This window comes from Cyrtonyx montezumae, unplaced genomic scaffold (assembly GCF_038088225.1).
Source record: "Cyrtonyx montezumae isolate F1298 unplaced genomic scaffold, pur_monq_1.0 scaffold_8, whole genome shotgun sequence".
Classification (NCBI taxonomy): domain Eukaryota; kingdom Metazoa; phylum Chordata; class Aves; order Galliformes; family Odontophoridae; genus Cyrtonyx; species Cyrtonyx montezumae.
In genome coordinates, this window is record NW_027072089.1 from 82533702 (window position 1) to 82546148 (window position 12447).

Consider the following 12447-nt stretch of genomic DNA (forward strand, 5'->3'; position numbering starts at 1 on the left):
CAATACCACAACAAAACCTGGTAAAAGTCATTAGAAGTTAATAGAAGAAAAACTTCCAGAATTTTTCTAAGTGGGATCAATCTTATAAAATCTGGACCATTAATATCTACTTTGGGAAAGAAGAGATGATTTCAAAATTTACTAACCCAGACAAAATCAATGTGCTACTTGTGATTACCTTCTATGTTTTTTACCCGTTACATATTCTAGATGCTTTTTAATCCTTTAAGAATGCCTGAGCTCTCACTACGGCTAGCCATCTTGAAGGTCATCCTAGATGCAAGTGCAGAGTAGAAACCACAACTGGCAAAAGGTTTTCCCTTCTTGGTGACTCAGGTTTCCCACATTCTGGACTGTGACTTAGATTGAATATGCAGCCAGGTGTCTCCATTGCCAGCAAGGCTCCCAGTTCAGCACCCTGGGGAGCTTGGAAGTCAGCTTCTGGTCATCCCTACACTCATCTAAATGCATTCTCAATGAAATCTCTCTAGTGCAACCTGACCCTGTTCTCTGCCTTGATACTCAGGAAAATTCTCCCTTCTCTGCTGCAGAGGGCTGCAGCTTTCTCCATTCAGTTAATCTGTAATCTTCTTTGTCACCTGGTAAAGTAGTGTTTACATTGTTTGGAGGTCTTCATCAGGAAAACAAACAAAACATCTCCTCTTTGTAGTCATTTTTCACCTTTTCATATTAGAAAAAGACCTAGAATTATATATGTCCTGCTTTTTCTTATTTCCACTACAAGTTGTGGAGACATCAAACATTGACATCATTTTATTGTCAGATGCAACTAAATGGGAAGCTATCACCCAACACATCTAGGTTTCTAATTCCAGTCTCCACCTTATTTCTTGCCATTTCCAAAGCTATGAATCTTTCAAGGAGTCCTTCTTTGAAAGAAGTAGAGCAGAGAGGAAGATAGTTATATAGAAGTATAGTAATGGTGATCACATACGATGTAAGAATATGAGTAGAGGAAAAGTACCATTTTCTTCATTGACAGCACAAGCATAGTTCTGATAAAAGTATTATATCTCACTGTAAACCTTAAGCAGAAGTAACATTTTCCTTGTACTTCCTGATAGCTAATCTCCAATACTTCATGAAAGCACTGCACTCTATAGCAGAAAGATTTATTTGGTGATTGTTTCTGTACTTTCTATACCAAGAAGCATCTTGCACAGGCAGCAGGTGGAAACATAATGCTAAATCTCTGTCAGTCTTTTCTAAGAGGAGACCGAAGCTAATGAGTAATTATTTTGCCTTTTTCTTTCCTAATCAGATTAAAGGAAACTGTATAGATAGATTGACCTAAGAACAGAAATTCTGAAACTGCAGTGCACTTGGTGTTATTTTATCATCTATGCTGAAGAAAACCAGAATTAGACAGCCAGTTTGTTACTCTGTTATTTAGAGTAACACTCTGACCTGTTTACTTTGGGATTTGCTGGCTTTTCAGGTGACTGTGTCATCCAGCAGGTGAGAGTTAACAGAGCGCAGTAAGTCATAGTGCCCACATGTAGGAGAGTCACTGCATTCCAGCTGCTATTTTGGGAAAACAATAAATGCTTTTATTATTTCAGTGACCCTCACACTTAAACTATTCAAGTGAATCCACTCTGGACTGAAGTGCAGGGAGTTCATTTCTTGGCAAGGTCCTGACTCATGCCCAAATAACTTTCTGCTATGTTATAGGTTCTCTAACTTGAATCTTCTGAAAATGTAGACAAAGGAGGTATTTTTTTCCAAATACAGTGTACTTTTATAAAAATGGTACACTGAAGAAGTATCCGATTAGATGCCTTCTGTTCTAATAGTTTGTGGACTGGCAGAGCCACGAGCACACAGATGAACAGCTTTGATTTTCACATCAAACTGTAACCATTTCAAAAGCAACTGTCTTTAGAGTTACTCAGTGTGCTGTGATACCAGACAAAGAATTAAACGTACTAGTAGTACACTGATAGCTCTTCTTTAGTCTGAACATAAACAGGTTTTCCTATAGTGAGAAATTTCAGAATGTGTGTATAATGATTGTTTGCATCAGAGATAATAATGCAGTGGCTCCTCAAGGAAGCATGGACGATCTTCATCTTTGTATTTTTGAACTGTCCATCTGAACAAAATGAGGGTTTAAAACACAAATTTCAAATTACCTAAGTCCTGGCAGGATTTGAAAATGTTCTGTGAATGATAAACCACAAACAACAGAAGTCAGTGTTCCATCCCCTAGTCATGAATGTGTACCACCCTTCCTACCCTTCACCATCAAGAATAGATGCCTAGTTCTTACTTGAGAGCAGACCAGTGCTGAAGAAGACAACTCAAAATGGAAAGTAACATGGAATGTAGAATTCTCCTTATCATTTTGTCTTTCTTAGATGTTTATCTTTGAAAGGAGCACACAAGCTTGACATTTTTTGGTTACACAAGAAGCTCCCTATACCAAGGTGTTCAGAATCAAAAGATGTGGTTATGAGGTAGGCAGAGTTCCAAAGAAAGGAAACAACAAAAAGACTGTTCTGTACCAGCTAGGCACTGTCCATATGCAATGTGGGCTGCATCACACTAAGTAATTTTCAAGAAGTACCCATAAGTGAATATGGCAAATGAGTTCATGAGTACAAACTGTGCTTAATCATAAAATCGTAGATAGGATCATAAAGGTTGGAAAAGACCTCAAAGATCGTCTAGTCCACTAAGCTATACTACATCTGCATGTTTCTTGAACGCCTCCAGGAACAGTGACTGCACTGCTCCCCGGGGAAGCCTGTTCCAATGCTTGATCACTCTTTCTGAGAAGAAATTTTTTGCAGAATCTCCCCTGGCACAATTTGAGGCTGCTCCCTCTCATCCTGTCTCTAGTTACCTGGCAGAAGAGGTTAACCTCCACCTCAATAGAATCTTCTTTCAGATCCTTGTAGACAGCTAGAAGGTCTCCCTTGAGCCTCCTCTTCTCCAGACTAAGCAATCCCAGTTCCTTCTGCCACTCCTTGTAAGGCTTGTGTTCCAGACTCTTCTCAGCTTCATTACCCTTCTCAGGACACCTTTCTTGTGGTGAGAGGCCCAAAATTGAACCCAATTTGAGGTGCAGTCTCACCAGTGCTGGGTACAGGAGTACAGTTTCTTCCCTTGTGCTATTGGCTATACTGTTTCTGATACAAACCAGAATGCTGTTGGCCTTCTTGGCCAAGAAGATCTGCTCCATAATCTAATACCGATGTCAGGCTGACAGGCCAGTCATTCCCCAGATCCTCCTTAAGACCATTCTTGTAAATGGGAGTCACACTGACAGGTCTCCAGTCATCTAGGACCTTCACAGTTGACCAGGACTGTTGATAAATGATGAAAAGTGGTTTGTCAAGCACTTTTCCAGCTCCCTTGGTACGCTGGAGTAGGTTCCATCTGGCCACATGAACTTGTGATAGTCTAAGAATTACATTGAGCTGAAAGCTGAAACTCTTATCCTTCATCAGATAAGACTGGCACTGGGTGAGTAGCCTAGCTGCTAGGCCAAACAGGCTCCCATGGTCCTTCCTCTTTTGAACCTATTGTCTCTGCATTTCTGGGCCTTCACCCTGTATTGTTATTTTCATATGCAAAGGTGAACCAACAAGTCTGGGTAGTTTTCTGCATCAGAAAATTTACTCTGAGGTTCTGCTTTTTTCACAGCTCTTGATAGTAGGGAAGCATCCTTCATAGGCTCATTTTGCTGCAGAGTTCATGTCATTCACTTTGGTCCCTTTCGGATCAATCTGACTCACACTCCACCTGCTTTATCACAAAACGTCATGAATTTAGGGAAGGTCTTTCTGCAGTTAATAACAGCAGGCTCTGAGAAAACACAGCAAAGGATTTAGCGAGCATGAGGACAAAGGATTACATATGTTATCAATGTGCAAAATTAACTTTAAACTCTTAGCCTCTTCCTTAAGACTAATTGATTCATCCATATATATCATAATTGTATTACTACAATTATTTTCATTTGTATGTCAGCTAACTAAAATAGCTTTTAGTGCTTTAAAAATAGCAATTAATTTGCCTGTTACACCTAATTGTCAAGCATGCCTCTGATCCAGGATTAGTTCACAAAGAGGTTCTTCACTCTGCAAATGATGATTTTATCTATGTCTTTGATCTGCTTTCTGTGTTTTAGCAGCTCCCTGTGTAGCTTTAAGCAAGATCAGATTTATGGTATATGTTTCAGTCATGATTCTGTGTCGTGTCTGATCATTTTAGTCAAATCTGAGGATGATTTTTAGAGTCTACATGAAGATTAGAGATATCTGGAGGGAAGATTAAAGTAGGTTATGCTGTCAGTACAGAGAACTGTCATGCTTGTTATTATGCTAAAAAACGAAAGTCCAAACTATCTCACATTTTGCTTTTTCTGCAAAAAAAAAAGAACAGGTGATTTGAATACTGTCCTCTTCAGCTGTGCTGAATGTACCTTGAGAAGTGCAAAGTACATTTAAGACAGATGTCAAGGAGCTCGACATGTTACAATTGACACCGCACTTCATTAAAATATGTAAATATCCTTGCAGAAAAAAAATCTTTATCTTAGGAAACAGTAATGGTTAAATTTTGTCCTATGCTGAAATTAGTGAATACTGCTGGATATAATCACCATCTTTTATACAAAAGGCAGTTATTCTGCCCAGTAAATAATTATGGCCTTTCATGAAACCATGCATCTGAGCTAACAGCAGCCTCTGTTCCAAACACTGTAAAGGGTTATAAAGAGGAAACAAATCAAGAACAAGATACATAGTATTTCCACCAATCAGTTGAGTCAAAAAAAAAACATTCAGCTTAAATGGCAGCTGAACTGTTGCTTGATCTTTGCTGTCTAGGGAAATAAAATGGTTTGTATCGAATGACCAAAGGACCTACAGTGAAGCTGTGCTGTGAACAGTTGGCTGAAACCTTCAGTTTTGATTAATGTTGCCACCTTTTGCCAGCTCAGTTGATTGCTCTGAAAGCTACAGGTAGAGTTTGTCTGCTATGATGTAACAGTTTACAGTAAAAACTCTAGTTTTTCAAAAACACTGCAAAATAATCAAGAATGTCAAGACCTTGCTATTTCTAGCAATGCCAAAATAAGCAAGAGACCATCTTTACATGTTGTACAGAATCTTACGGGTCAGAAAATAATCTGATCCTTTCCAGATTTGTTAATTGCAGCGTCTTGACGTCTAAGTGAAACTTAGTGTTTTTTATCTCTTCAGTGTCCAAAGTGTTTTGCACATCTTATCCCTGTGAGGGGAAAATGTACACTCACTTGAATGATGCACATCTCTGTTTGGTGCACTGAGCAGTAATATGGCTAGTCACAGATGCCCCAAAATCAAGAACCAGATCTAGATATCCTGAATTTGATTTAGAAAACTAATGATTTGAATGTGTGGTAACACTGGGCTCTCTTTATCTGCCTGCTGGGCTTTCTGCTTTTCAGGTCACATTCTGGTTATATTTTCAGGCTTCCACTCATAATGGCAGAACATTTCATAGAACTGTAATTGAGATATCTAGCACTGGCACAGGCTGCCCAGGGGGGTTGTGGAATCTCCTTCTCTGCAGATATTCAAGACCTGCATGGACACCTACCTGTGTGACCTGGTGTAGGGAGCCTGCTTTGGCAGGGGGGTTGGACTCGATGATCTCTTGGGGTCCCCTTCAACCCCTATGTTTCTATGATTCTGTGATATCTGTGTAGTCTTTGCCTCTAGGTACCAGAGTACTGTACATAACAAGTTCTGATATAAAAATCACATACATTGACACTGTGGAGAATGAGCTGAACCCACCCTTCTGTTCTAGATTATGTCTAATGTGAAGTGGTATTTGATAGAAAAAAAAGCTAACAGTTGCTGTTCCAGAAATGTTTGCTCAAATGAATAAGTTATTAATAATAACTTCTAAAAAAGAGACTTCCAAGATGTAATCTGCTTTATCTCAATATCAAGACCTTTCACCAGGCAACTGTCGAAATGTTTCTCTCACTTACTTATACTCCTAGTCATACTGGGAGACTACAGTAGTTTTATTAGTAAATAAAATAATGGCATGCGTCTATGATTTTGTTTGTGCTCCTAATAATGTAAAAATTAATGGAAGGGAATAATGCTAATCATCATCATCATCATCATTATCATTATTATTATTAAAATATAAACCATGTTTGTTTGATTGTTGGGTTTTTTGTTTGTTTGCTTTTAAAGAAAAGCTTGATAGCTTCAGTTCCAGCCCATTCCCATCCCTCAGTTCACAGCTTAAGCAGAGGCAGAGGGAAAAACAGATTGTATCACTCTATCAGATGAAGGGTGAGACTGGGAACCATCCAGTTTAGACTAGATATCATAGAGAAGAGCCTAGGAATAAGCAGACAATACAGTCCTTCATCAGATCTTTCTCAAGTCTTAGAGCAACCCTGTCAGAAAATGAAATTGTCACACTTCTGTGAAACTGTTATGGACAAAATATCAGTCATATATTTTCAAAAATTTTTCTATATAAGTTGTATTTTTGAGATCCAAACCAAATTGTTTTGACTGTAATCCCTTCCTTCTACATACATACAATGGCTTACTTCAGGTTTCTCACTCACAAACAATATATTAGAGTTAGAAAGATTAATTTCAAATTGTTTCTGCATCTTATTTATGTGTTTTCTATTATCATTTTGCTTTCTTCCAAATATGAACAGATGGGGAACTTTCCATACCAAATGAAGAAGGAACTTTGGAGAATGGACAGCCTCTGGGCTCTGGACAAGTGCTGAGCTCCAGCCAGGTATCCCTGCCAGCACTAGCAGAACTGGAGTCGGGCTCAGCACCTGGGGAACCCTGCTCATACGAGGTGCTCCCAACCACAGAGATCATGGATGGGACAGGTAACATCTTGTTTTCATCATGTCATAGCTACTTCAAGCTGTTTGAAACAAGATTTTGACTTCTAACCTTGTTAGAGGTCTTCTGGTGGAGATGGAGATGACAGCAGATTATCACTGGGTGCTCCATAAAAAAAATTCTTCTGTCTCAGCAAAGTAGTAGCTACTACTTCTATACTAGTAAAGTCTGCAAGTAAAGCAAGATCTCTGCATTTTGTGAATGTATAACTGTAGATTTCTCTCTCTCCTGCTACTTCTCCGGTGTGCCAATGTGCTCAACATTTCTAAACCCATGGGTATGTCATACCCTTTGCCTGCCACGTGGTGCATCAGACAACTTTAATTAATTAACACTGTCAGCTGCTCTGCCCTAGATGAGACTATCTATGTTTCATCCTTAATCCATGAAGAGAGACAACAACCTGTATATCTAAGTTAACCCCTCATTCTGTGTAACACTGAGAGTTGTGGATGAAAGTCAAGTGAGGAAAAGTGACTAGCAAAAGTGCCCATCTGTGGTCAGGCAAAGCTGTGCAGCCTATTTGGAATGGAGTAGCCTTTACGAGGTGCTTTTACAGTTATAGGATAATTCTAAAGACCACCTGCTAACATATCTGATCCAGAGCAAACCTGTCTGTGGTGACAAACCATCTATGATGTGACATTTTAAATGTTTTTGTTCAAGACGTGGGAATACTTCCCAGCCTGGCATAAGGGAGCTGACTTCTGTCAGAGGTAATGGGAAACCCAGCTGTTGTGTAGATGTCTGTTACTCTTTCTCTTTTTCTTTCTTTCCTTCTTTGTGTTATACAATGTGTGAGTGAAATCTATTAGTCTTAACCTGCATTCTGCTCTGCTTTTCACGTTTTACAATGGCTGTATTCGCTGCTGCTTTGCTCGTAACGTTGTTGCGTCTATGATGTGGTTATGTCCTCCAGTGTCTGAAGAGAGCCCCACATCCAATGAATCCGGCGTCCTCCTGTCCCAAGATCCTACAGCTAAGCCAGTCCTCTTACTTCCCCCAAAAAAATCTGCTGCTTTCCCTGGAGACCATGAGGACACCCCAGTGAAACAGTTGTCCCTCCTCAAACAGCCCCCTGCCCTGCCTCCTAAACCCATTGCCAGGATTGCCAGCCACTTAACTGGTAAGTTGTTGTTCCTAGACCCCCAGCACTACCATTTCCCTTATAGGAAAAACCTCCCCCTATAGTGTGGTGCTGTGTCATTCTGTAAAGATGTTCACACATGTTGTTGTGTGTACTGGTAATGTATATGTGTTGTACCTAGCACAGGCATCACAAAGCATTTTCAGACTACGCCATCATTGAGACTGCTTCAGGACTCTTACCCTCTCTGACATAGTTACCCAATGCCGGCATAGCATTTCCTTCACTCTTGTTTATCAAGATGTACCACTGCCACAAAAACTGCAGTATGTGCATTGATGGGAAAGAAAATACCAGGAAAAAAATAGATGTCTTTGAATAACTTTAATCATAAAAGAGTGTTAGAATTGAGAGAAGAGAGAGAATTTTGCTTTCTGCTATAACTCTTTGTCACTTCTCCCCTCACTCGCCTCTGGGCAGGTCCCCCTGCACACACCCTGTATTTTCCCATGTTTCTCTTTCACCTGCCCTGCAGTCCTTACACAGGCTGTTCTGTCCCATGGCTTCTTGCCATTTTGCCTCCCTGCTCACACTTCCTGCCACCTGCTTCCTCTGGTCTCCTCTCTCCAGTCTGTCATTCAGGCCACTGAAATAGAGAATTATTTCATTTATGCAGCATGAAAAAGAGTTCCCTAAGACTTTGCTTGCAGCTTTTGAACAGACTGCTTGTATTTTCAGCCGCTTCCCAGGATTGTAGTACCTTGAAATCCCAAGCTCAAGATGAGATGTGGTGCATCTCTGTAATGGAGCAGCTCCTGGTGTTCACACTGGCTTACTCTTCTGCTGTTTATGCTACTCCAGTCTTTGCAGGGCTAATGTGAAAAATGTTCAGTCTACATTAATACATTCAAAGTACTATTTTTTCCTGAAAGTTAATACTTGTTTTATGCAGGTTGAGAAAAATATCAGGAAAGAGCTCATTAGTGAAGAACATGTTCTGGTTTTCTCTCATAACTGTACGTAGTCTTTTCATGTTTCTGTTTGGGTGGCTACACATTTTTGTTCTGTATATTTTTGTTCATCTTATGTGTAATCTTTTTGATTTCTTGCCTGACAAAATCTACACATAATTGCCTTATACTACAAACCAAATGGGCAGTTTTGCAGCCTGGAAAACCAGGTAGCAGTATTAATGGCTTCAGGTGAGGAAAGTGACAGCTTCCTATTACCTTCCACTTCATTCTAAGTACAAGAAGAAGCTCAAAAATGAGACCAACATGAAGAAAATATTTTAAAATAACAAAAATAAAAATGAGATAGTGTAGGTAAAAAAACTAAGGTGTAGGAAAAACCTCTGTTAGTAAGTAACCATCGTTCATAAGCATTCCTTTTATGGAAGACAGAAGGAAAATGACAGGATGGGTGCTTCTGATGGCTGTTTTTTCACAGCTGGAAATTTTGTGTGAAGTAGAATTGGTCTCAGGCATAAATCAATTGCTTGATGGTAGACTTTCCAATTATAATGAAATACAACTGTGATTTCCCTTAGTTCATGGTAGCCTTTACTCGTCTCTCACCCAATCATAATGGATCTCTTAAAAGGGAGTATATAGACTCTTGTACATGCAGGAGAAAAGAACAGATTTAGATTTGGTTAAGGTTTTCCCACTAGAACAGAAAGCCTCATTTGTACACACTTTATTTATAAAAGCACTGAGCTTATTCTTAAGGATCCACTTACATTCATGGTCTAGGATGTGCTGTTCAGTGCCTTGTGTTCTCCACTGGTAATTATATTAGCCATGTATAATTTTTGGAAATGAGCAATCGATCCTAATGAAGCACCCTCATCAGCAAGAAGCAGAATTAAAGCTATTCTTTTACTAATAACCCCAGAAATGTCCTCAGCTTGTGAATGGAAAAACAGATAAAATCTGAATCCTGGCATTTGAGGTGAAAACTGTTCCTGTTATACACCCATTTACTAAAGATTTTTTTGAGTAGATTGAAGGAAAAATTAAGAGATATTGAGCATGACGAGTAGGGAGTAACAGTGGTTAATGGCCTGTTAGTAAGATTGCAAGGAAAAATGTGATCTTGTGATGGAACACATTTGAGCCAGAAGTTACAGAAATACCTCAACTTCAGTCTTAACATATTTATATGTATGTATCCAAATACGTACATATGTATATATAGTTAATGGAAATTTGTTTTATACAAATATAAATGAGAATGTAATATTATAAAATCACTAGAGGTATAAGATCAGTAAAATGATGTCCTTTAGGGGTCAGGACTAGAACCAGTGCTCTTTAACACATTCATCGGTGACAATGACATGTGCAGGTTTGCAGTCTGACACTGAGCTGTGTGGTGTGGTCAGCATGCCTGAGGGACAGCATGCTATTCTGAGAGACCTAGATAGGCTCGACAGTGGACCCAGGTAAACCTGCCCTTCTGCTCTGTGCTGATGAGACCTTAACTGGAGTTCTGGTTCTGGATCTGGAGTCCTCAGTACAGGAGAGATGTGTACCTGCTGGAGTGTGTCCAGAGGAGGGCCACACAAGTGATCAATGGATGGAACACCTTCCCTACAAGGACTAGATCATCTTTAAAGGTCCCTTCCAACTCAAATAATTCTGATTCTATAGTAAGCATAAATAATAAGAAAAAAAATGGAAAACAAACCACAACACTTGAGAAAATAATAAGTGTCCTTTGTGTCTGACATGCTTGTTGCTGAGAACTTGTCCCAGAATTCTTCAATACTAATAGGAAGACTGACTTACGGGTTTACTTGCCAAAGAATGTAATACAAGTTTTAGAAATGTCGAAGAAACAATCTTTACCTCTGAAAGCATTTGTGAACCATGTCTGCCTGTGCCAGTACAAAGACTGGTCTTTAACATGCTAAGAAATGAACATAAAAGAGCAGATCTAAAATAAACATGTAACAGTGCAATTAATTTTGTGGAGAGTGAAAAGGAATCATTTATTTTAAATATGACAGGGAGATAATTGCCTGTAACAAATGTAAATCATACAGCCTTAGTATGACTCTTCTCAAGGCCAAAGTGCTTTGAGAAGGGAATGAAGCCATGCAGGAGTGGATGCAGGGCCAAGAGCAGGCTGTGAAGCAGTCACTGCGAGAGGTTCCTCTACTGGTGCAGAATTGTGCTTGGTACTTTTCACCACACCATCTCCTAATGCTCTTGGTAACGCTGCATCAGCTCAGAACATCTCTGTCATGGTACTGGGTGTGGAAATGCCATCACAGCCTCTCTCTACTTTTTACACTTTTGAAATAAAGCAGTGTGCCTCTCTTAATCATTAATTGATTTCTTCCTAGCACAGGATGAGCAGAACTATCAGAAAAATGTAATTCTTAGTAGTTTTGATCCACTGCTCTGCATTTTCTGTTGGCCAGTTACCTCCTAGTGAGCTCTCTGCTGGCTTTCAAATATGATCTTTATTAGAGAAACTTTGTGGTCTGAATTTTTTTCAATTCTTATTTTCCAATACCCACATGCAGTGCTCAGGTATTTGGGACGACATTTGCAGTCTCCTTATTTTGTTGGAGATTATGGAAGAACTGGAATCATCACCAGAGACCAAATTTAACTGAACTGCTGGGATTGAGTTGCTAGATTATCATAAAATGTTTAATACCTAAAAGCAACAAGATCACTGGTCAGATATGCCTTGATGGACTACACACCCCAGTAGTATAAAGTTCATTTTCGGTCCTGATTCATGAAGTGCTTACTTCTCACCAGCACATATGATGCTGTCTGAAATTAATTATATATTTTCTGTTCAAACAGCTGGATCAGCAGTTATCCATAAAGTCTCCTAAATCTTCTCAGAGCAAAATACTTGCCACCAGGCTGAGTACACCACATTACTGGTATATGTGGCCTCTAGGAATATGCTGCTAGAGTGTGTCTGGCCATTCACACGTTGTCTTAAAGCTTTGGAAAACTTTTGCCATTCTTGTACATAGCCACAAGCCCAGGATTACCAGGCACTCTTCTTTAATCAGTAATTGTGCTGGGGCAGAATCTGAGGATTCTAATGAGCATTTCTAGCAGCCCCACTGAAGCAATAACTTCCTAGCACCCTATTGTAATACATATCTGCATTGTGCTGACTCAGTGTACTTCTTGTACAGCTCTGGTGTAACACAAACATGTCAGAAGTACCATACAGGGCAGATTCTGCACAATGAAGAGAATTACATTTACCTCTTGAAAACCTGAAAGGAAGCATAGTAACTGTATGCATTAGCAAAATGATTATATGGAAGAGGTGAGGGCTGACGTGCTTGTCATATATCTGATGTGCAGCAAATATTATGGCATGTACAAAGATATTTTAAATAATTTACTGTCATCAGCAGTAAGAAGGTTTCTATGTCTAACATCTCTTTCATAATTATGGCAC

General features: G+C 39.4%; 2 protein-coding genes across 6 annotated transcripts in view; one reads left to right on the forward strand and one right to left on the reverse strand.

Moving 5' to 3' along the window:
• Positions 1-12447, reverse strand: part of GFOD1 (Gfo/Idh/MocA-like oxidoreductase domain containing 1) — a 521440-nt gene that overhangs the window by 347120 nt on the left and 161873 nt on the right. The gene's annotated exons all lie outside the window — the stretch shown is intronic.
• The window catches only part of PHACTR1 (phosphatase and actin regulator 1), a 297264-nt gene that overhangs the window by 220521 nt on the left and 64296 nt on the right, over positions 1-12447 (forward strand). For 4 of the 5 annotated variants that reach the window (XM_065752314.1, XM_065752316.1, XM_065752315.1 and 1 more), the window contains one exon: positions 6713-6898. In XM_065752314.1, coding sequence (XP_065608386.1) covers positions 6713-6898 — 186 coding nt within the window. Of the gene's footprint in view, positions 1-6712; positions 6899-7833; positions 8041-12447 lie in introns of all 5 variants that reach the window. The other variant, XM_065752319.1, reaches the window with a different exon arrangement.